This window comes from Globicephala melas, chromosome 11 (genome assembly GCF_963455315.2).
Source record: "Globicephala melas chromosome 11, mGloMel1.2, whole genome shotgun sequence".
Lineage (NCBI taxonomy): Eukaryota > Metazoa > Chordata > Mammalia > Artiodactyla > Delphinidae > Globicephala > Globicephala melas.
The window spans coordinates 66,372,687-66,396,749 of NC_083324.2; the positions used below are offsets into that span (position 1 = coordinate 66,372,687).

Consider the following 24,063-nt stretch of genomic DNA (forward strand, 5'->3'; position numbering starts at 1 on the left):
TCTCTTGTCTGAACTTAGTCTTATGGCCATTCCCATCTGCAAGTGAGCCTGGAAAACACAGTCTGTATCCCAGGTGGCCAGTACCCTTATGGGTCCTTTCACCAAGGAGGAGTGGGTTATAGTTATTTATGTATAGTGACAATCTTTGCTATCCCTAGGCTCCTCAGACTCAGTGTTTGACTAACTCCTCTCCATACCCAGCCACCCTTTTCTCTCAGTTGCCAGCATTTCCGGTCACTTAAGTCAGAAATGCTAAGACTTGTTTGTAATTCTTTTTTCTCATTCTTTTTTTTTTTAAAGGAGATGTTGGGAGTAGGAGTTTATTAATTAATTAATTTATTTTTGCTGTGTTGGGTCTTCGTTTCTGTGCAAGGGCTTTCTCTAGTTGCGGCAAGCGGGAGCCACTCCTCATTGCAGTGCGCGGGCCTCTCACTATCCCAGCCTCTCCTGTTGCGGAGCACAGGCTCCAGACGCGCAGGCTCAGTAGTTGTGGCTCACGGGCCCAGTTGCTCCGCGGCATGTGGGATCCTCCCAGACCAGGGCTCAAACCCGTGTCCCCCGCATTAGCAGGCAGACTCTCAACCACTGCGTCACCAGGGAAGCCCTTTTTTCTCATTCTTGCATATCCAATCAGTTACAGAGCTCTGATGATTTCATGTCCTAAATATTTCTTGAATCTGCTTCCCCCTCTATTCCTCCTGTGACTACCCTAGCTTAGCCCTGGATTGCTGAAATGGCCAAGTGTGTTTTCCCATCTCTGGTTTTTGTCCCGTTCTTCCCATCTTTCACACCATTTAAACACAGACTTGTCAGTGCAGCTCCTTTGCTTAAAACCCTTCATTAGCGTCCTATCACCTACAGTTAAAATGTCCACATTCTCAGGAGTTCCCTGGTGCCCTAGTGGTTAGGATTCTGGGCTTTCACTGCCATGGCCCGGGTTCAATCCCTGGTCGGGGAACTGAGATCCTGCAAGCCACACAGCACAGCCAAAAAAAAAAGTCCAGATTCTCTAGCTTGTGCAAGGCCCTGTGTGCTCTACCTCCTGCCTCACCTCTTAAACTCAGAAATCCAAAATTGACAGTTTTAATCTAAAGCCTTGTCCTGTACCACCTCTTTATCCCCTGGGCTAGTCCTTTTGCATCCTTTAAGACACCCCTACTTCCTGGAAGCCTGCCCTGAGACTTCTTCCCTACCCCCACCACCCCAGTGGTACTCTTTCCATAACCCTGTGCGTTTCCCCTTTGTAGGACTTTACCACACCAATTATTGTGTTTCCCTCCTACCCTCTCCCACCAGACTGTATGGTTCTTTGAGGCCAGAGACTATTTTAAACATATTTATATTCCCAGTGCTTTTATTTTGGTGTCCAAAATAGGCATTCCATACATGTCTAGATGAATGAAAGAATGAAAATTTCATAACGTTGCTAGATATTCAGGAAATAGTGCAGCTTTGCTGGGCTTGGCCACTGGAGGGCAGTGAATTACAGTATTCTGCTACTATGCTGAGATAGTCAAAAGTTCTCTCTCGTAAGGGATGGAGATGGAGTTCCATCACTCATTCAGCAAATACTTATTGAGGAACTACACCGTGCCAGGCGCTGCTCTAGGCACTGGGGATACGACCATAAACAAAGTGGACGAAAATCCCTGCCTTTCACTTCTAGGTATTTATACAAGGAAAATGAAAGCGTATAGTACCCCAAAGCCTGCATAGGAATATTCATAACAACTGTATTAATATAGACAAAAATTGGAAACAACCCAAATATCTGTTAATAGGAGAATGGATAGTCACACAATGGAATATTACTCAGCCATAAAAAAGAATGAACTACTGATAAAAGCAAGAACATGGAAGAAATCATCTCAAAAACCATTATGTTGAACAAAAGAAGCCAGATACCGAAAAAGTACACATTGTACGTATGATTCCATTTAAATGGAGTTCATAAATAATCTACAGTGATAGAAATCAGAACGATGGTCGACTCTTGGTGGGACATTGATTAGGAGAGGCAAGAAGAGACTTTATAGGGTGTTGGAAATGTTCTCTCTTTGGACTGGGGCACTTTTTTTTTTTTTTGCTGTACGCGGGCCTCTCACTGTTGTGGCCTCTCCCGTTGCGGAGCATAGGCTCCAGACGCGCAGGCTCAGCGGCCATGGCTCACGGGCCCAGCCGCTCCGCGGCATGTGGGATCTTCCCGGACCGGGGCACGAACCCGTGTCCCCTGCATCGGCAGGCGGACTCTCAACCACTGCGCCACCAGGGAAGCCCTGGGGCACTTTTCTACACGGATGTATACATGTGTCAAAACAGAACCGTGAGCTTATGTGTAGTCTAATGTATGTAAATTATATGTAAAACTAAATCTCTTCCACTGAGTGTAAATTCTGATGAGCAGAAACTGACAATAAATAGAAAAATCAGTAAGGTATTTGTCACCTCGACCGAGCTAAGTGCTACGCAGGAGAACAGAGGAGGAAAGAAGGACACAGTTGTGCCCTGTTGGCAAGAGTGGGAACAGGAGCAGGTTTTAATCAGGGTAGTGAGCTGGGGTCACACTGAGAAGACGATGTTTGAGCAAAGTCCTGAAGGAGGAGAGGGGGTGAACCATGCAGTTAATTTTTGGTAGTTAACACTCAGATTTTCAGAGGAAAGGAGTTGTTGTTAATAACTCCCCACATGCCCAGGTACCGTGGCCCCTGTTGCCGTGTCTTGCTCCTGGGCTGCTGTGGATTATACTCCAGCTCCGTGCTCTTAGATCCTGGGAGGCTTCATTGTCCATCTCACACCCGACTCTGCCCTGCCGATCCTGTTCCTCCCCACCTGGCAAGGTGTGGAGGCCAAAGATGAATCTGGACAGACTTCCGTAGTCTTTCATGGTCTTAAGAGGACGTTCCTTTTATTCCTTTTAAAATGTAAATTTCGTATTGAAGTATAACATACACTTTTTAAAGTACATATGTCGTTACATGCACAGCTCAATAAATTTCCCCTAAATAACCAGCACCCAAGTGGAACATTTCCAGCGCTGCAGAAGTTCCCTTGTGTTCCCTTCCAGGCCCTCCCCTCGCCCCCACAAGGGTAACTATTTTACTGACTTCTAACACCTCGATTAGTTTTGCCTGTCTCTAAACTTTATATAAATTGAATCATAGAGTAAGGATATCCCTTTGCATTTTCATGCTACTGGTTTGGAGGGAACTGGGAGTGAGACCGATGCTGAATTTTTAGCGCTCACCCTGTTTGGAACTTTACCCCTTTCTTCAAGGTGCCTCCTGGCCCCGTCTTCATAGATGCAGCAGCCTCATATGTGATAGTTGAGACATATGAGACTCTTTCCAGCAACAGACATGTATGTGGAGACGCCCAGTCAGAGTGCTGAGCTGAGCTGCTTTCAGCGGACAGTTGAGAGCAATGTGAGCATTTGGTGGGATGTCCAGTGCTGGATTTTCTCCCCTGTAGGAGGTAAGCTCTCCAAGGGCGAGTTGTAGCTTGTCATCTCCGGCACTGTAGGGCCCGGCCTGCTCTCTCCCTGGTGGTAAACCAAGTGACACATGCATGCTCACTTGCTCTCTCTCTCATCTGACCCCCCCAAAAATGAGAAATTATAACAGAGGAGAAATTGAGGTAGCCAACATAGTCAAGATGTTTGAGCCTAGATGAGGAGCCTCTGGCACAGGGGACCTTGGACTCCCTACAGCCTGTTGACATACACAGTGTCTTGGTGACATGCTGCCTGGCTCTGTGGGTAGTCTTTGGACAGGTCCTAGAAGGTGAAGTGTGTGCTGGACCTGGCCCCTCCCTTGCCCCATAACCTGAATACTCATATAGTTCAGGTTCATGTAATCTGAGGTCATAGCCAGCAGTCACTTGTGTTTGTTAAATAAAAGTAAAAGTAATCCAGGAACCTCAGGAAAGTAGAGACAGTTTAGTGATATGGTTTTTTTTTTTGCGGTACGCAGGCCTCTCACTGCCGTGGCCTCTCCCATTGTGGAGCACAGGCTCCGGACGCGTCGGCTCAGCGGCCATGGCTCACGGGCCCAGCCGCTCCGCGGCATGTGGGATCTTCCCGGACCGGGGCACGAACCCGTGTCCCCTGCATCAGCAGGCGGACTCTCAACCACTGCGCCACCAGGGAAGCCCCTATGTTGGTTTTTAAAATTAATTTTAGCCAGGCTGCCCCACGCTGAGTAGTGGACAGCCAGAGATCATTTTGAGTTAATATTTACCTTTTAGTCACTGCCCTGATTGACAGGCACAGCGTCGGGAAGGGCTCCATGGTCAGCTGCTTCTCTGTGTCTTGGAAACAGCACGTCTCCTCTCACTCAGTCTGGAATACGGTCCTCATGAAGCAGAAAAGCCCGGCATGGGTCTCTGCTCTTTAGGAACCTCAGAAGAAGTCTTTCCTCTAACCTCCTCCCTGTCCTCAATGCCCTTTCTTTGTTAGGTGGTTTGACTTTTCTGGGTTTAACCAAGGGGCCCCTCTGCTTTTTGTTTTTTTTTTTAATATTTATTTATTTATTTGGCTGCGTTGGGTCTTCGCTGCTGCGCAGGCTTTCTCTAGTTGGCGGCGAGTGGGGGCTACTCTTCTTTGCGGTGCGCGGGCTTCTTATTGCGGTGGCTTCTCGTTGCGGAGCACGGGCTCTAGGCATGTGGGCCTCAGTAGTTGTGGCACGTGGGCTCAGTAGTTGTGGCTTGCAGGCTCTAGAGTGCAGGCTCAGTAGTAGTGGTGCATGGGCTTAGTTGCTCCACGGCATGTGGGATCTTCCTGGACCAGCGATCGAACCCACGTCCCCTGCATTGGCAGGCGGATTCTTAACCACTGCACCACCAGGGAAGTCCCGGGGCCCCTCTACTTTGTACATGCTCAGCTGTGGTGGCCTTGTCTCAGCTGCTGCTATCAAATACTTGACTGAAAATACCAGATGAGTAACACCCAACAATAAGTTTCTATAGCACTTGAACCTCTTAAAAATTATTACATACAGGTGACCAGATGAATTCCTTGACACTTTTCTTAAAACTGTGTTTCTTTTTCTTTTTTTTAATATATATATATATTTAACTTTTTATTTTTGGCTGCGTTGGGTCTTCGCTGCTGCACAGGCTTTCTTCTAGTTGCGGTGAGTGGGGGGCTACTCTTCGTGGCGGTGCGCGGGCTTCTCGTTGCGGTGGCTTCTCCTGTTGCAGAGCACGGGCTCTAGGCGCACGGGCTTCAGTAGTTGTGGCGTGCAGGCTCAGTAGTTGTGGCTCACAGGCTCTAGAACACAGGCTCAGTAGCTGTGGCGCACGGGCTTAATTGCTCCACGGCATGTGGGATCTTCCCGGACCAGGGCTCAAACCCATGTCCCATGGATTGGCAGGCAGATTCTTAATCACTGCGCCACCAGGGAAGCCCCAAACTGTGTTTTTCTGGATGAAATGTTTAACTTTTATTTTATGAAGTTCTTTAGATGTATAGCTGAAAAGATTTTTTTTTTCTTTTCTCAATCAGTTTACTTTTGTGATCAGAAAATATTATGTAAGGTATTCTTGTGAGTCCAGTTTTAAAAAAAAAAAAGAGAGGCATCAGGTAAGCCAGAGGCTTTGGAAAATAGAAGGGCCGTCTGTAGTCTGATGCCTTGAATCCTCTCATGCCTGCCAGTCAGGCTGATTAATTCTGACCCAACAGATGACAAAATCTAGAAATTGCCTTGCGATCACAGATGGTTCCTGGGAAATGCCTAAAGCAGTTAATGGACAAGTTAACTCTTGTCAGTTTAAGCAAAAGCCATTCTTCCCGAAGCCGTAGGGGAGTGTTTGAGGCATAGGTGAGGCTGATTTTAGGCCTGAGATCTGGAGTTCTCAGAAAAATAAATACTTGACTGGGGCTACCACTCAGGTGGGACATTTTATCAGCTAATAATGCTGGGCTTGACAGCATGTTCTTGTCAAGCCCGGAATGGGCAATTTGATTTTTATAAAGAACTTTTGGGTTTCCTCTTTTTGGATGCTTTGCATCTTAAAACAGCCATAAAATATCCCTTAAAATCTCATTCCCTCCCGTCTGAGTCCTGGCGGCTGAACGCTGCATAATGACAACCAGAGACGCTGCCCTCATTGGAGACTGTGTTGCTGGCATGGTTTCCCGTTCCTCTTCAATTATATGTTGAATTTTCTCAAGTGGGACGTTTAATGATCCTTCTGAACAGACTGTTTATGCTGAATGAAGCCCTTCAGAGAGCATTTGGGCCTCCCTTTCTCTGCTGCTTTTTGATGGTGCACTCAGCTCACAGTTTTTGACTGAATGTGTGAATTTTATCCTCTCAGCAGCCAGAACTAAACTCTCCTCCCACTCTCTGAAATGCTGGTGAGCTCTCCCGCTGACTGTGAAAGCCACGGGCTAACGCGCAGGCCAGGCGTAAGGGCAGAACATGGGGAAACAGCAACCCCCAACTCGAGGCCCCAAGAGAGGGTTCAGCATCCTGTCTGGTCCCTTTTCCCCCTGGACAGCTAAAGGTTTGGAACTAGCACAGTTACTGAGAGCTGTATCTTACCACCTTAAACCTCATGTTCAGTTTTCTTCCTTGAGACCAGAAGGTGGAAATGGAAAGCTTTGAAAATTGACTTTTATTTTTTAGGTACGTTTGGAATTAGGTTAGGTTTGGCTGCGAATAACAAAGATCTAAAATAACAGTGGCTTAAACAAGGTAGAAGTTTATTTGTTCCTCATATAATAGCAATAATACTAGCTAACATTTGCATAATGCTTATTTTATGACAGGCATTGTTAGCACTTTTCGTGTATTGACTTGTTTAATCCTTACAATGTGCATTGACATTGGTAGGATGTTACCACCTTAACAGATGAGGCGTTGAGGCACGGAAGGTAAAGTCACTAGCTTAAAGCCACATAGCTCGTGAGTGACAGAGCCAGGATTTGAGCCACACAGTCTGGCTCCAGTCTGTGCTCTTAGCCACGTGCTCTTCTATCTGACAGAAAAGCCACAGGTCACCAGGGCTGATGTGGCAGCTGTGCTCCCCAGTCTACTTGGGGACCCAGGCTCTTTCTCCCTTGTTACTCTGCTGTGTGTGGTTTCCATTCCCAGTGACATTCCCGCTGCAATGTTCTGGAATGGTAGAATGCCCAGGTAGGAAAAGACCCTTCAAATTATTGTGGCACTCTGGATTTTCTTTTGGGAAATGTGTATGAATAGTGGGGATGGTTTTGTCTTGAGCCTTCCTTGTGGGTTTCATTTTTTTCTTACAACCCTATTTTCTTTTTCTTTAATAAATTTATTTATTTATTTTTATTTTTGGCTGTGTTGGGTCTTCATTGCTGCACACGGGCTTTCTCTAGTTGCAGCGAGCGGGGGCTACTCTTCATGGCGGCGTGCGGAGTTCTCATTGCAGTGGCTTCTCTTGTTGCGGAGCACGAGCTCTAGGCGCGCGGGCTTCAGTAGTTGTGGCATGTGGGCTCAGTAGTTGTGGCTCATGGGCTCAGTAGTTGTGGCTCACAGACTCTAGAGCGCAGCCTCAGTAGTTGTGGCGCATGGGCTTAGTTGCTCCACAGCATGTGGAATCTTCCCGGACCAAGGATTGAACCCTGACCCCTGCATTGGCAGGCGGATTCTTAACCACTGCACCACCAGGGAAGTTCCACAACCCTATTTTCATAAAGAGGGAACTACTGCCTTGGACGGTTGGTGTGATCAGTCTCACTCACTAAAAAGGAAAACACACACTTCCCTAGTGCACTGCTGGGCGTCTGGTCCTGGAGAGTGGTCTGGTGGTACCAGAGGTTAGGTCACTTGAACCTGTGGCCCAGAGTGGTTCTCATATGGTTCCTCTGGCCATTGTTCGCGGTAGTGGGAGTTGGAGGCACCTGGGTATCCATCCATGGGGGGAACGGATATATAAAGGGGTGGTGCTCTGTGTGGGGCAGTGAACTAGAGGTCTGTACAGCAACACGGAAGGATCTTAGAAATGTAAGATGAAGCAACAAGAAAAAGGAAGTTTCTGAGCTGGGTCTTAGAGCCCAGTATCACTTAAATAAATTAATAGTATATATATGGCCACCCCCCCCACACACACAAGCCTCCACTATACAATAAGTGTTTAAGTTAGAAAAATAGAAAGATGGTATTTTTGGAAGGATTTTTTTTGCGTGGTTTCTTAAACGGACCTTTATATATTATCTGAAGTCTTCATTTCTTCAGGCTTAGTGTTGTTTTACAATATCTTGTTTGTTCTTTTTTGATGGTGAAAGGCAGATATAGTCAATGGTAGCCCCTTTTTTCTAAAATCATGTGCATTTTTTCCTGACTATAAAAATTATGCTTATTGTAGAAATTTTGAATAGTAAGGCTTAAAGAAAATAAAAATTCTTTATCCCTACCACCTTGGGAATAAGCACTGTAAACCTTTGTGATACACTTTATCTTTCCTCTGTGATTATACAAACACATAAATATTGTATGTGCAGTAGTTGAGAGTAAACCATAAATAATTTTGTACTTTACTCCTTTCCCTCAATGCTGTGACATGCTTTCCCATGTCATTACAAATTCCTAGTAAACTTCATCTAAAATAAACTATATTGTGCCTACTGTGTGCCAGGCACTGTTGTTGACACTTTACTTGTATTAACTATGGACTTTTACAGTGTTCCCAGGGTCATAGCTTTTCTGACAAAGCACCCCGCCCTCCCCAAAAGGGTTTTTACAGCCCTTGATGTCCATTAGAAAAACACTGTTTATACAGGATGAGAATCTGAGAGTTGTTAAACATTTCCCCAAGAAGGTCCAGATGTAGGTCTAAATAGAGTAATAATTCTCATAAATGAAAGAGAATACATTTCATCATATGCCTGTGTCTCTCTGCAGCACCAGAGACTGCAGTGAACACCCTGTTTTCAAAACAGGGCTCCAAGGACATAAGCTGTGTTTGGCACAGAACTCAAGGGCCTGAACATTTCCATGTGTGGCCTCTGACAGGCATGCAGGGACCTGAAGGTTGAGGTGGCCTGTCTTGTCCACCTCTCTCTGGCAGGAAGGAAACATCACATGGCCTCTTCCTTCTTCTAGAAGACTCTTACGTTCTCCCCGCTTGTATCTCAGACCAGATAGACAACCTCTCACTCTTGTCATTTAGTGTGGGATTTCCATGAGAAGCTAATAGGCGATCCTCTTTCAAAGAGGTCCCATGGCTAAAGAAGCTGGGGAAATGCTGGGTGAGCAAGGTTAAGGAGATTTACTTAATGCAGAATGTCTAATAACTTCTCAAATCCTTTTGTATGCTATGATCTTCGTGAACCTCCAAGACGAGGTTATATAATGCAGCATTTCTCAACCATATTTGTCTGTGGAACCTTTTTTCTTGAATATCCTATAGGATTGAGGTTTTGCAGAGCCCATCTTGATAACTTCCAGATTGGTGAGATTAAATCCTGGGAGCTTTCACGGGTTTGGGCCATCTTCCTTCACACACTCATCTTCACTTCTGAGTGGTGAGACCATGGGTCTGCCTTGTCAGGACTGGGGGATCCCATCTTTAAAATGAACTATTGGGGCTACCTGATCCCACCTTTTTCCACTACCTGTAAGTGTGAGTGTGCTAGACAGTTCAGTGAATTTCTGAAATCAAATAATTTTTCCAGACCATCTCCAGGGGGCTGGATATAGCTCTTTTAAAAAATTCATTTATTTTTATTTTATTTATTTTATTTTTGGCTGTGTTGGGTCTTCGTTGCTGCGCATGGCCTTTTCTCTGGTTGCGGTGAGCGGGGGCTACTCTTCGTTGTGGTGCGCGGGCTTCTCATTGCGGTGGCTTCTCTTGTTGCGGAGCACAGGCTCTAGGTGCATGGGCTTCAGTAGTTGTGGCACGCGGGCTCAGTAGTTGTGGCCCATGGGCTCTAGAGCACAGGCTCAGCAGTTGTGGTGGACGGGCTTAGTTGCTCCGCGGCATGTGGGATCTTCCCAGACCAGGGCTCGAACCCGTGTCCCCTGCATTGGCAGGTGAATTCTTAGCCACTGCACCACCAGGGAAGCTCCTGGATATAGCTCTTTGAACAGGAGGCCTGAGTATTTTTTTTCCTCAAACTAAATGAACAAATGCAGTGGAAGAGGAAGATGTGTTGGACCCAGCAAAACTGGTGTGAGAAATGGCCTGTTCAGCGTTGTAAGGAGATCCTCAAGAGCCTTCCTGGGACATGTTTGCCCACCTGACAAGGGGACGGGGAGGGCAGGCCCCTATTCCTTGGCATCGTGTTAGCCTGGCTCTCCTGGCCTTAAGGACCCCGTTGAAGATGCTAGACTCTGTCTTTCTCTCTCCATTTTTTGGAGAAGACCTCTGGACTTTCTTCCCCTCTTGTTTTACAGAAGAGGATGTGGAGAACTTTGACGTGACCAATTTGTCTCAGGACATGCTGCGAAGCATAGAAGCCGACAGCTTTTGGTGCATGAGCAAACTGCTGGATGGGATACAGGTGAGTGGTTCTGCCCTTGTGGGACACCTGGGTTGGGGCTCCCTGCAGCCCTTTGGGTTCCTTGTTGCTCTTCTGCATCAGACAGGGCCCCCCACCCAGCATGGCTCCTCCCCTTTTTGGTCCATCCATCTTTACCTCGTTCATTAGCTTTACAGCTTTCAAAAGGCAATCGTCTAGTGTCCCCTGGAGCCTAAGGAGGTCTCCGTGTTGCCCTGCCCTTGTCATCAGACTGTGCCCCTCCTTTCCTCTGTGCTCCCCGGCCGTGCTGTTTGCCTCCACAGCACAGGGCTCTTTTAGGCTTTCCTCACACTCTGCTGTTCTATGAGATTCCTTTGTTCCCCAAAACACTGGCACCAGCTTCGGAAAAACAGCTTGTGTTTTATAAATGTATTTCAGTGAATTTGAGGGATGGCGGCACGACTGTTTGGTATCCCTGCTCATCCTGAGTCCTATGTTGTTCGCAGGATAACTACACCTTTGCACAACCAGGGATCCAGAAGAAGGTCAAGGCACTAGAAGAGCTTGTCAGTCGGATTGATGGTAGGTTCAGAGGAAGAATTCTCTAGCGATAGCACAGTGGGATTCTGACACAAGCCAGTTATGCTTGTGGGCATAACTCAGCCCCCTTCCTAGCCACGACCCTTTTCAATTCGCTCTGTGCTGTTGGCGGCGCTGGCATCCTTCCACATCTCAACCGGAAGGTGAGGTGAGAACTCTGCTGTTATGTCAAGTTCTTTTCTCTCCTTAGTTTTCTACCACTGAGGTCTGTCAGTCCTCCTTCAGCATCTCTCCTCAAATTCCCTCTTTCTTCTCGATGTCCATAGCCACAGCTCTGGTCCAGCCTTGCTTGGGTTTTTGCAACTTCCTCCTAGAAGGACTTGCCTTCTCCATACTCTTTGCTCTTCCACACCATCTATCACACACCTGCATCTTTCCAAAGCACTGTTCTGGTCATGTCCCTCTTTTGCTGTGAAACCTCCTGTGCTCTCCATTGCTTTTAGCATCAAGTCAGAGGTAGTCTGACCTTGTCCTTCATGCTGCAATGTGACTCAGGACTCCTGGGCTCCATGCCGGGTCCCCAGGTCTGGCTGATACCCCAACAGGACGTCCCATAGCTCCCTATGACCTGTCTGGGTGGGGAATATGAGTCGTGGCTTCCTGATGCAGAATGTCTTTGAGAAACAGGAGCCCGACAGTAAGTCCTCGGCTCTGGCATGCAATCATGGAGTGTTAGAACTGAAGGCAACTCGGAAAGCCCTGCTGTTGACCGATGAGGAAACTGAGGCCCAGGGAGAGAAGTCGGAATTACTGTCACGTAGAGGTCTGACAGCGAGGTCTTCTGTTAAGAGGAATTTCTAGCACCAATTAATTCCACCAATTACTACACAACTGTTAAGTCCCATTGTCTGGTTTTCTATCATGGATTTTTCTGCTTCACCAAAGCATTCCCTTCCCCAGTATAGAGATTGTGTATCTTTCTCCTTTCCCAGGTTCTCTTTCCATGAAAACCTTCTGTGATTTGTTCCACTCACTCCAGCTTCCTTTTATGACTTGGGATTTCAGTCTTCCCAGCATGTTTGATAATTTACTATTTTTATCCTGTGCATCGTATGTGGGATACTTTTAGCCTCTTTGCATTATTGCCCTGGCCCAGCTGTTAGCTCCATGATGGGGCCCACATCCAGCTCTCTTGCATCCCTCACTTGGATCCTGGTACAGGGCCTGTGCTAAGCTGTCTGACAAGGGCCAGGTTCCAGAGGGTCGGAGCTCTGGTTTTTGCCACTTCCTGGCCTGTCCTTTTTTTTTTTTTTTTTTTTTTTCCTTTTTCCAGCCCTCAAAAATACCTGAAAAATACAGGCACAGTACTTTAGGATGGTGGATTTTTAAATGTATATATCTTTATGCTTTGAATTATAGAAATAATACTTACTCATTACAAAAATTTAGACACTTGAGAAAAACACAGAATAAAAAGTAAAAATCCTCCCCCTTCCTTAAATTCTACTCCCCAGAAATAACCATCGTTGATAGTTACTCTTTCAAAAATTGTATTAAGTATTTGCCCCATGCAGGTGCTATTGTAAGCACTTTTATTTTCTCATTTTATTCTCCCCCAGGCTTTGAGGTCTGGATGATTATCTCCATTTATAGATTAGGGAACTGAGGAGGATAGTGATTTTTTTTTAATCCTGTCAAGCAGCATTCGAGGGGCTGTCATGTAGAACGGGTCAGGCTTGTCTGGGTCGCTCCAGAATACGACACCAACACCAAGGGGCGGGAGTGGGGAGGGAGCTAGTGTCTGCTGGTGTCGACGAGGCACTTCCTGGTGAATCACTTAATCATCAGTGGGCGAGGCTGCCCTTGAGTGGAGTTGGTGAACATCTTTCACTGGCGGTTTAAGTTCCTGCTGGCTGCCATCTGTCAGGGAGGCTGAAGAGGAATCCTCACTGGTGGGAGGATGGCCAAGGTGACCCGCACCGTTCTTTTCCATTCTGGGTTCTTCTCTGATGAGTACCAAGGTCAAGCAGCCAAGTGAGCCTTAACGTCTCCTGCTCTATGGCTCGAGCAGCCGTGCGAAGGAAGAAAGTGATATTCCCTAGAATATCACTATGGGGTGTTCAAATAGTTCTGCTACATGCAGGGCTGAGTCGTAACCATGCAGAGTTGCTGTGAGGTGGTGGAATCAAACGTAAAGGATGGTCAGATGCCCGTCTGGCCCCTCTGTGTCTGGCTTCTCCAGGGAGAGTGGCTGAAAAGAAATGGAAACCACCTTTTTGGCTCATGTGACTCTTTCAGGGTCCAGTCCCCTAGGTTACTCTCAGGGGGCCAATGACACTTTCTGTTTCAGAGCAGGTACATAATCACTTCAGGAGGTACGAGGTCGAATACCTACAGTTTGCCTTTCGTTGGATGAACAACCTGCTTATGCGGGAGCTTCCCCTTCGCTGCACCATCCGCCTGTGGGACACATACCAGGTATGAGGAGACCCCTGCCCTCTCCATGCCAGGCTGTCCCTGAGGCACCCAGCTCCCTGCCGGGTGTGCAGTATAGCTGCTCGGAAGTTCCCGCCACCTCCTTTCTACCTCTGTGTCTGCCTTAGCCTCATGGGCAGGGCCTCTGCTAAATCTTTTCAGGCCTCTGCTCACCCAGCCATTAAAGGGGTGCTGTTCTGCTTTCCCACCTTGCAGAAGGAGTGGCTCTGAGAGGGCTTGGAGACCTAACTGTTTTTTCCCTTCGCAGTCTGAACCCGAAGGGTTCTCCCACTTTCATCTCTACGTGTGTGCAGCCTTCTTGATCAAGTGGAGGAAAGAGATCTTGGATGAGGAGGACTTTCAGGTGAGTGGCCTGGAGCTCAGCCCGCACGGGGAATGAGCGTCAGAATGGGAGTCATCCCTCTAGTGGGGCTGTGCGCATAGAAGCTACCACAGCAGGTACCTGGCTGGAAAGAGCAAAGGAGAAAGGATGCTCACAAGAGGGTGCCCTTCCCAGTTGGCAGGAAGGCACTGGGGCCCAGAGTTCTTCAGTGTGAAAGGATCTTAGTGCCAGAAAGGCTGCAGAGCAGCTGGGCGGGTCTAAGAGACCTTTCAGTCATTTGCTGACCAGCACTGGTTGAACGCCTGCAACATACTAGGCACCACTGAGGGAGTAGGACATAGAGAAAGTTGAACAGAGAACTCTGCTCTTGTAGAGCTTACATACTAGTTGGGGAGAGAAAGTAAACAAAAGCCTAGTACATAGTAAATTAAAATGAATGTTAGAAGGAGATAAGAAATATAATTTTTTTAAAGGTAGAGTAGGATAAAGGGATTATTAGGTGGTAGGGGAGGGACAGGTTGCAATTTCAAAGTAGTCAGGATAGGCTCACTGAGAAGGTGACATTTGAGCAAAGCCTGGGAGAAGGTGAGGGAGCGAGCCATGTGGACATCTGGGGATCTGCGGGGAGAGCGTCCAGGCAGGAGGAACAGGCTTGCAGAGGCCATGGAGTCGCAATGTGCCTGGGCTGTTGGTGGAACCATGATGGTGGCCAGTGTGGCCTGGAGCAGAGTGGCCCAAGGGAAGAGTAGGAAGAAGTGAGGCCAGAGAAGTCACAAGGGACCCAGATCATGGAGGACTTCATAGCCAGAGTAAGGACTTTGGCTTTTACTCTGAGTGGAAGAGGGTCTTGAGCAGAGGAGGGACATGATCTGACTTACGGTTTCAGAGGTTCACTCTGGTGTGGACTGCAGGTGCGGGCAAGGCTGGAAGCAGGGAGGCCACCCAGGAGGCTAGTGTAAGTCCTCCAGGTAACACACGAGAGTGGCTTGGACCTGGATGGTGGAGTGGAGGTGTGACAAGCGGCCTGAGCTTGGGTATAGAGCCAACAGGAGTAGAGCCAACAGGAATTCCTGAGGAATTGTGTGTCGAGTATGACAAAGGGATGAGTCAGGGTGGCTTTACAGTTTGTGAGAAGCTAGCTGTAGGAGGAGCACGTTTACGGAGGAAGATCAGGAGTCCGGCTTTGGGCGTGTCGGATTCTTAATGTTGTTAGACATCCGAATGGAGAGGTAGAATAGGGAGATAAACCTTAGGGGGCTGGAGTCGGAAGAGAGAGCAATCTGGCTGGACGTGTATGTTTAGGAGCCTTTGGCTAGATGGTCTTTAAAGCCAGCGCCTTGCATGAGATCCGAAGGAGGTGGGAGTGGACAGAGGAGAGGAGAGGGCCAGGCCTGAGCCCTGCACCCTCCTACGCAAGAGGTCAGGGAGGCGAGGCAGACAGGCCAGGAGGCAGGGAGGTGACCAGTGGGAGCCCAGTGTCCTGGAACCCGAGGGGGGGATGTGAAGAAGACTGAAGAGGTGGCGGAAGCCAGGCAGCTGCTGCAGGGGGCCCAGGACAGGGGGACGGGGAGTGGGGATTGAGGAGACAGGTTGCCAGGCTCTGTCATCTGCAGAGAGAGAGTCCTGAGGGCAGTTCATGGTCGTGATCTCCGGGGGTGGCAGTGGGCTTTTGTTTTTCTGCTTTGTATGTTGCTGAACTGAGGGATTTGGGGGTTGTTTTTGTTTTTTTGTTTTATTTTTCGGTACGCGGGCCTCTCACTGTTGTGGCCTCTCCCATTGCGGAGCACAGGCTCCGGACGCGCAGGCTCAGCGGCCATGGCTCACGGGCCCAGCCGCTCCGCGCATGTGGGATCTTCCCGGACCGGGGCACGAACCCATGTCCCCTGCATCGGCAGGCGGACTCTCAACCACTGCGCCACCAGGGAAGCCTGGTTGTTTTTGTTTTAATGGGTAGATATTCCTTTTAAAAATGGGAGGGGAAAAAGCCAGAGGGGGTTGAATGTTTTTCTAAGTTCTAACTGATACCATAGGTGTTCTCAAGAACAGCAGCATCTCCAAGTGACCCCCGGGGAAGTCCCACTCTATAATTGGTGTTAGGTGGTTAAAGCACAGAAGCCTGTTCAGCAGATAAATGGAAAGACAGGACCCAATTTGCCCAAGGAAGGGCTTTGGAAGAAAAAAGGAAAGAGTGGGCTTCTGTGAGTAGATGGTAGCCATGGGGCCGAGGCTGCAGGCAGCGGATAAAGAGCCACAGCTTCTGCCATCCAGCAGCATGTGTGACGCCCTAGGATAAATGAGGACGAGGGCCCGGACTGGCCACGTGCTGGGCGAGCCGTCAGTTTTGATAATGTGGTTGAGGTGGGGCAGGATATCGAGAGCACGAAGTCTAATTTGGTTATCATGAGCCAGGCTCAGAGGGCCTTGTCATATGTGATAAAAGTGCTTCCGAGATTAGCTCAGGGAGGTGGACATGATTCCTGGAATGGCTTTTAGCCATTCACAATATCGATAGAGTACAGGACAATAGTCTGTGACTTTAAAACTCTGGTAGACATGGAGGTATTCTATGCTGGGTAGCATATTCGATTATCTGATGGACCTGAGGTCTTTCTGCACTGATCCACAGAATGACAGTGGACTTTTTGTCAGCTTATTAGCACCTCAGCTAGTCCTACTCATAGAGGAGTCTCCCCTCTTTCCTTTAGATAAAACAGAATGGGTGATTAAAGTTCCTCCCAACTCCGTAGTTCTATAATTCTATGAATAATAAAAGAAAAACTGCACCTGGCTGTGTTAGGATAGACGAGCGGTGTCCCTTAGGAGACAGAAGCATGGCACGGGTGTGAGGAACAAGGGCAGAAGAGCGTTGTGTGGGGTTGTGAGATGCTGTTCTGTGACCTCTGTAGAGAAAGAAGGCCCGTACATCCTAATTGCTAAAGGGCTGCCTGCAATTAAATCACTGCAGAGGAAGCTCTGTCAGTGAATACAGGTATCCCAGAGAGCCAAACAGGCCTAGCCTGGGGGACAGAAGTTTTTAGGGCTAAAAGCTGAGTGACTCGAAGAAAAACCAGGTGAAGTAGCTGCAGATATAAAAGAGTTGTGGCAGTTCCAGCAGACTGGCGATGTATCACCCTTAAAGAGCAGAGAAGGGGAGCCAGCTGAGGGTATAGGGTGAAGCAGGAACCCTCCTTCTAAAGTTGGGGACTATGCAGAATAGTACAGTGGTTAAGCCACGGTCTCTGGGGCCAGTCTGCCTGGGGTCAAATCCTAGCTCTGCCATTTTTCTAGGTGTGCAACCTTAAGCAAGTAAATTGGCCCTCTATGCCTCAGTTTTCTTACCTGTAAAATGGGGATGAGAGTACTTACCTCCTAGGACTATTACGAGGATTATACAAATCATCACATGTGAAGCTGTTGGTGTACTTTGCATATGGCCCTCAAAACAGTGAGCTTATTAGCACTAATATTACTTCCTGCAATGTACTCTGAGTCCAGGGAGCAGTGAAGTGAAGACAGCTTTAGAAACCCAAGTCTCTGAGTAAACCGTGCTAGGCTAATCCTGGGTGAAACCAAGCTGGATGACCAAATGGGGCTGGAGAGGAGGTGTTCAGAGGGTGCAGGGGCAAAGGGCGGTGCCCCAGCTGTGGTGAGAGTTCCCAGAAGATAGGCATCTGCCTCTCCCTAGCTGGGCGATTGTCTGGGGTCTGCCTGGGAGAGGGGACCAAAAACTGACACAGGAGACTCACTTTAAGAGGTTTCTGGGACTTCCCTGGTGGTCCAGCGGTTGGGACTCTGCACTTCCACTGCAGGGAGCACGGGTTTGATCCCTGGTCAGGGAACTAGGATCCCACATCGCAGCGCGGCCAACAACAACAACAAAAAAAGAAGTTTCCTTCCTGAGACCTCTGAGCAAGGGAACCTCAGGCGTGTCCGTGCACAGGTGCTGTAGGGGTAGAATGGCCCCGTCCTCTGGGCCATAGGCTGCTTCAAATGAGAGCTTCCAGCAGAGCTGCACCAAGGCTCTTTCATGGTAGAGGGGGCCTCCGCAATTCTGGCCCTCAGCCTGGGCTGGCGTAATAGAATAATGGTGATAATGTTAGGTTGCATCTTATGAAATTATTTTTATAGGTCAAAATAATCAAGTATTGGCAATTTAATAAGGTTCAATCTAATAATAGCTAATTCTTAGTACTTTTAATGCATCAGGCAGTATCCTAAATGTCTCTCTATGTTAATTCATTGCAACAGTCCCACAAGATAAGTTGTAATTACTACCCCCATTTCACAAATGGGGAAACTGAGTCACGGAGAGATTGACTAGGCCAAGATCACCCAGGGAGTAAGTGTAGAAACCTGGAACCTGTGCTCCAGGCATGGATTATACTCTGATGCCTCTCCCTCAGGGCCTGGACAGGCACTTCCTGGGGCACGTGAACTCGGTTTACGTGGTACCTGCTCATGGGCAAGGTTCTTCCTCCCCCTCCCCCTCCTCCATTATTATGGAGGTAATAATTTCCTAAATACATTATTTTATGTAAGTCAGAGAGGACAGGCACTTGAGCAAATGCCTGGTCACCTGCAGCCTAAAGCGTCCCCTCAGGAAAAGCAGCATCTTTGAGAGTCTAGGAGAGCATGGGACCCCACAGATGGCTCAGAAGTGATGTTGAGAAGCCCCGCGCAGGGAACTCTAAGACTAATAACCACAGTTCCTTTAAATACATAAAAAGGGAACTGGCAGAGGAGTTGTGGGACAGCTGATGACTCTAAACCAGAGTAACAGCTGGTCTCAGAATCCTTTGCTTTCATCTTATGGAAGAAAACCTTGGAGAGATTCCCACTCTGAAAGTGACTTTTGTGGGAGATAGGTCAGAGTTATTAAATGAAATAGTGCTAAGCCCGTGGGATGTTCCAGGCCTAAATAACAAACTAAATGTAAATAAATCCCTTGAACCAGATGGCGTCCACCCACCACTTCTGCAGGAACTTAAGGGTAGGATTGTGAAACATTGCCCAAATGCAGGCCCCATCTTCACAGATATCCAGTAAATTGCCAGTTTGAATCCTGCCCAGAAGAAGGGTTCAGGGACAACCCTGGGACCTAAAGATCTTCCACCAAGAACAAGCTGGTGTGAGAAAGGGCACGATTCCTCAACATGTAAACAAAACAAACATTGGAGGGGGACACGGCTTTCTCTGGTGGGGGAACTTGCTAAAAGTACTAGGTGCTTTGACATCAGGGAAGCCTATGAATACATTTGACTGAAAAAGTTTACATACAAGGACATGTTTTTGAAAGTTTTTATTGAGACCAAGGGAATTGTTTTGCTACCTCACTGATTCTCAAAACAAGAGGGATTTGTTTCAAAATACTTATTTGAATAGGAAAGTATTTTTACATGCCTGAATACACTTAACGTTTGCAAAGAGCATTCTAGTATTGCTAGGTGATTCTGTACACAGTGTCATATTTAATAGTATATATTTAATGTGACCTGTAAGTTCTTTGCTGTTAATTATTACTCATCCTCTTTGGTTGTCCTTGGCCCTTATTACCGAGTAAAATTAATCAGCTCTTCCAGATTTCCTTCAAACAGCCTCTTCTATGACTTCTTTTCATTCCTTCTCCATCATGCCCCACTTTTCTTACTCCAGGCATGCAGCATATAGTATAGTGGTTATGAGCACAAGCTCTAGAACCAGGTTGCCTGGGTTCAAATCCCAGCCTAGCATTACGCTCTGACCCCAGGCAACTTCCTTAACTTCTGTGCCTCAGTTTCCTCATCAGTAAGATGGAGGTAATAATATGTGCCTCATAGAGTTGATATGAGAATTAAATGTGATAGTAGAGTACGTGTGAAGAACCCCATCTGGTGAGTAGTAAGTGCTCAGTAAATGATAATTACCATTATGAAGACTATTATCTTTCATGGTCCCCCTCTTCCTCATCAATTCTTCCATCTGTTGGACATTCTCTAATGACTTTCCCCTGCATTTTTTTCTTACCAAGGCCTCTTTGCTTGTTACCTACTATCCCTTCTCCTTTGGCCCCCTTGTCTAATCGTTGCCTTCCCCCCACCGCCTCACACATGGCTCAGATTCTTCCTCTGCAATATTCCGTTTCCTTTGGAATCTGTGGATTCTCAGAAGGTACCTTTTTCAGCCATTTCGAGCTTTTCTTTTCTGAAAGCCGTTGCCCCCTTCTGTTAACGTGGAAACACTCTCTGCTGTTTGCCCCACAAGTTGTCTTCTCACGACTGTAGTGTTTCACCTGACTGCATGTTATGTTTAGTGCTCCCATGAGCTGGCTTTGTAACGTATGTTCAGTTGTTCCCCACCCTAGCAGTGTCTCTTCTCTACCCCTTGATTAAAGCACCTGATTTGTGATTAACACCTTCTTTCCCCACACGTGATAATTTGGTTTCTACTTCTTTATCCCTAATTTATCAATGCTTCATGGGCAGGGTTCCCATCGTTACAGCATTGTGTGGGTGGTGCAGTTCCTAGGCATGGCCGCCAGGTGGCAGAATGGTACCTCCACCTAAGCCTCCCTGCCCTTGGGAGAGGTGGGAGGTTGACTTTGGTCAGGGGAAGAAATATTTCAAGGCTTCTGGGAGGTTTCTAGCAAGACTGGAAGAATTGGAAATTACAGGTAGAGCTTCTCCTATCAAAGAATATTCTCTTCTAGAGAGGTCACCCCTTTGTTGGTTATTTTTGCTTGTCAATTATGCAAGTGTGTGTAACCATTATAGAAAAATTAGAAATACCAATAAGCAAAAAGAAAAAAAAAAAGTTACCTGAAATCTTACCACACAAAGGTGATATATCTCCTTCCAGACATTTTGCCATGCAAATCCATATGAATAAAAACATACTGTATGTATATAACTGTTAATGGAAACATTTTGTATGCGTTGTTTTTGTAACCTCTTTTTATCACTGTACAAAATATAGTGGGTGTTCTATAATGTCAGAAAGCATAGATCGAGATGATTTTCCCCATTTTTGTATTTTTTTCACATTACATGAGTACATGCTTGTACAAAAATTGTGAAAACATTAAAATAATAACTTGAGTGCAGGGTTTTCCAATTTACAGATTTATCTTTTTTCTTTTCGCTGCGCCACACAGGCCCTCGGCGGTGAAAGTGGCAGTGAAAGCACGGAGTCCTAACCACTGGACCACCAGGGAATTCCTTTGACTTATGGCTTTGAGTTCTGTTCTCAGGCTTGGAAATCTCAGGGACAGGAGTTACAACTAACAAAGTTTGTTGAATGAGAGTATTCAGTGCTGGTAGAGATCTAGGGAAATAAGCATTTTTCTGGATGAGCTTTAAGTACCTTTAAAATGTTCATGCCCTTTGATACAGTAATTGCATTCCTAGGAATTTAGCCCAAGGAAATCATCTAAAATATGGCTTTTTGCACAAGGCTGTTCATTATAATTTCATTATAGTGAAAAACCAGAAATGATTAAACACTCAAAGCAGGAAGATGTAAATTATGGTACATTTGCATCATGGAAAATTCTTTGGCCGTTGAAAATGTCTAAAAGGAGTTTTTAATATTAGAGGAAATGCTTATGATAAATGCTAAACAGATTCAAAATTATTTAGAGAAAGTATTTCAACTGTGTAAAATGTGCAGAAAAAGGACTGGAAGGAAATATGCCAAAACGTTTAAACGTGGCTTCCTCTTGATTATAAAGTTAAGGGTAATTTATTTTCTGATTTTTTACTTTTTATAAAGTAAACAAAACTTTAAACTTCCAGAGAATGTGTATTACTCGAAAAAATAGTTTATAAGTAGGTAATATACACAGACTTTATTGTAATAATTGAAAACAAGGGGACGTATGATGAGAAAAAGTGAAAGTCTCCCATCCCCAAAGGTAACCACTGTTAACAGTTTACCACCTAGCCTTCTAAAAATTTTATATACCTGTGTACATATACAAACATATAGTTGTGTTTTTTCTTTTACCTCAGTGGGATCGTACTATGAGTATTTTTCTGCAACTTGCTTGTTCCCCCGCCCCCCTAAAATGTCTTTGATATCTTTGCACCTTGGCATATGTAGGCCTGCTTCATTTTACAGGTGATGCCTTGTATTTCATTATTTGGATAACTGGTTTATCTAAGTGTCCCATACTGACAGACACTTCCCTCGTGTCCTTTTCCCCACTATTTGAGGCGATGATGCAGTGCAGACCCTTGTACAGGAGTGCGAATATTTCCTAAGGAGAGGTACATAGAAGTTGAGTTGCTGGATCAGAGACCATGTGCACTTCTGGTTTTTTGTTTTGTTTTTGTTTTGTTTGTTTGTTTTGGCCGCACTGCCACAACTTGCGGGATCTTAGTTCCCTGACCAGGGATCGAAACCGGGCCCTGGCAGTGAAAGCTCCAAGTCCTAACCACTGGGCCAGCAGGGAATTACCTGCATTTCTGATTTTGATAGATGTGGCCTGTGTTTGTTAAGATGATATAAACTTGTCTCTTGAAACCAAGACCGGAGAAAAACAGTGGTGTAAAACAAGGTAGTTGTCTACTTCTCTTCAACTAACAGTCTGAGTGTAAGAGTCCAGGGCTAACAGGGCTCCAGAGTAGCAGGGACTCGGATTTCTTCTCTGATGTCGCCCTGCCATCTTCAACACATAGCTTTATTCTTACAGTCTAAGGTGACCACTTCCACTCCTCTATTCATAGCCATTTTCTAGGAAGGAGAGAAGGGTAAGCTTAGGGCAGAACCCAGGAGTTACACTGTCTCCAAAATTGGCCAGAACTTAATCATGCTGGCCATACATAGCCTTGATGTGCTGAGGCAGCTTTGTGCCCCACTAACTTTCTATTACTAAAGGAAGAAATTTTATAAAAGATATGCAGGACCTCTACACTGAAAACTACAAAGCATTGCTGGATGGTGCAAGTCAGCCAAAGGCAGGGTTCTAGCATGTTCTAGCATGTTGGTGGGCCATTGATATTTTGTGTATTATCTATTCGCATCCATTTTTTCCATTTGGTGGTTTTCCTTTTTTTCTTACTGATTTGTAGGTACTCCTTTTTTTTATTGTGGATATTAACCTTTTGTCCTTTATAAGTGTTCTGTTTTCTTACAGTCAGTTTCTTCTATTTTAACCTTGTTTTTGTGCCTCCACATATTGAGGTTTCAAAATTGTATCAAATCTGTCAGTCTCCTTCTGTCTCTGGGGTTTGTCTTGCTACTATTTCTTTAATAATCAGAAAAATAAGAATATCCAGTTCAGAAAGAAGACAGAGAAAGAATACAAAGTACCAGCAGAAGCATGGGTAGCTAAATTGCAGAGATAACCTAAAGTCTCACATTCATTTTTTAAAAAGTTTAATTAATTTATTATAAATTTATTTATTTAATTTATTTATTTTTGCCTGCATTGGGTCTTTGTTGCTGTGCGCGGTCTGTCTCTAATTGCGGCGAGTGGGGGCTACTCTTCGTTGCAGCAGGTGGGTTTTTCATTGAGGTGGCTTCTCATTGGCGGAGCACGGGCTCTAGGCACGCGGGCTTCAGTAGTTGTGGCACGTGGGCTCAGTAGTTGTGGCTTGCGGGCTCTAGAGCGCAGGCTCAGTAGCTGTGATGCATGGGCTTAGTTGCTCTGCGGCATGTGGGATCTTCCCGGACCAGGGCTCGAACCCGTGTCCCCTGCATTGGCAGGTAGATTCTTAACCACTGCGCCACCAGGGAAATCCTCACATTCATCTTTTACTCTAATATCCTCTTTAATAGGCTATCTCCATGGAGCTGTTTGAGGGACCTGGGCTTTGAAAACTGAATAAGATTTAGATAGGGAGAGGAGAAAAGAGGAGGTGTTCCAAGCAAAAGGAACAACCTAAATTAAACCCTGGAGGCACAGATAAATGTGGCTGAAGTGGACTTGGCTGGATGAGGCTCATATGTTGGGAACAGTGGGAAATCAGCTGGATAGGTAGGTTGAGGAGAGTCTTTGGAGAACAGGGCAGAGGATAAAGTGATTACAAGTGAACATTGGGATTCAGAGAAAGATGTCAAATGCAAAAGGGTACATAGCAGCCTTATCAATAAAGGTTTTGTTTTGTTTTGTTTCCTTAAAGGAAACAAATTAAGTATCTAATAAAAGGGAAAAAGGGAAAGGGTTGAGTCAATTAGGGTATAGCCACATGCTAGAATACTGACATTGAGAATAATCCTTTTTGAAGGCTGCATGGGAAAACACAAAAATTATAGTAAAAAAGGATGGTTAAAAAGCATGTAAAATCATAATTATGAT

The 24,063-nt window shown here is 46.2% G+C and overlaps 1 protein-coding gene across 1 annotated transcript in view; it reads left to right on the forward strand.

Moving 5' to 3' along the window:
• Positions 1-24,063, forward strand: part of TBC1D22B (TBC1 domain family member 22B) — a 64,979-nt gene that overhangs the window by 38,562 nt on the left and 2,354 nt on the right. The window contains exons 9-12 of the mRNA XM_030870863.2: positions 10,365-10,471; positions 10,936-11,011; positions 13,320-13,447; positions 13,713-13,808. Coding sequence (XP_030726723.1) covers positions 10,365-10,471; positions 10,936-11,011; positions 13,320-13,447; positions 13,713-13,808 — 407 coding nt within the window. The remainder of the gene's footprint in view (positions 1-10,364; positions 10,472-10,935; positions 11,012-13,319; positions 13,448-13,712; positions 13,809-24,063) is intronic.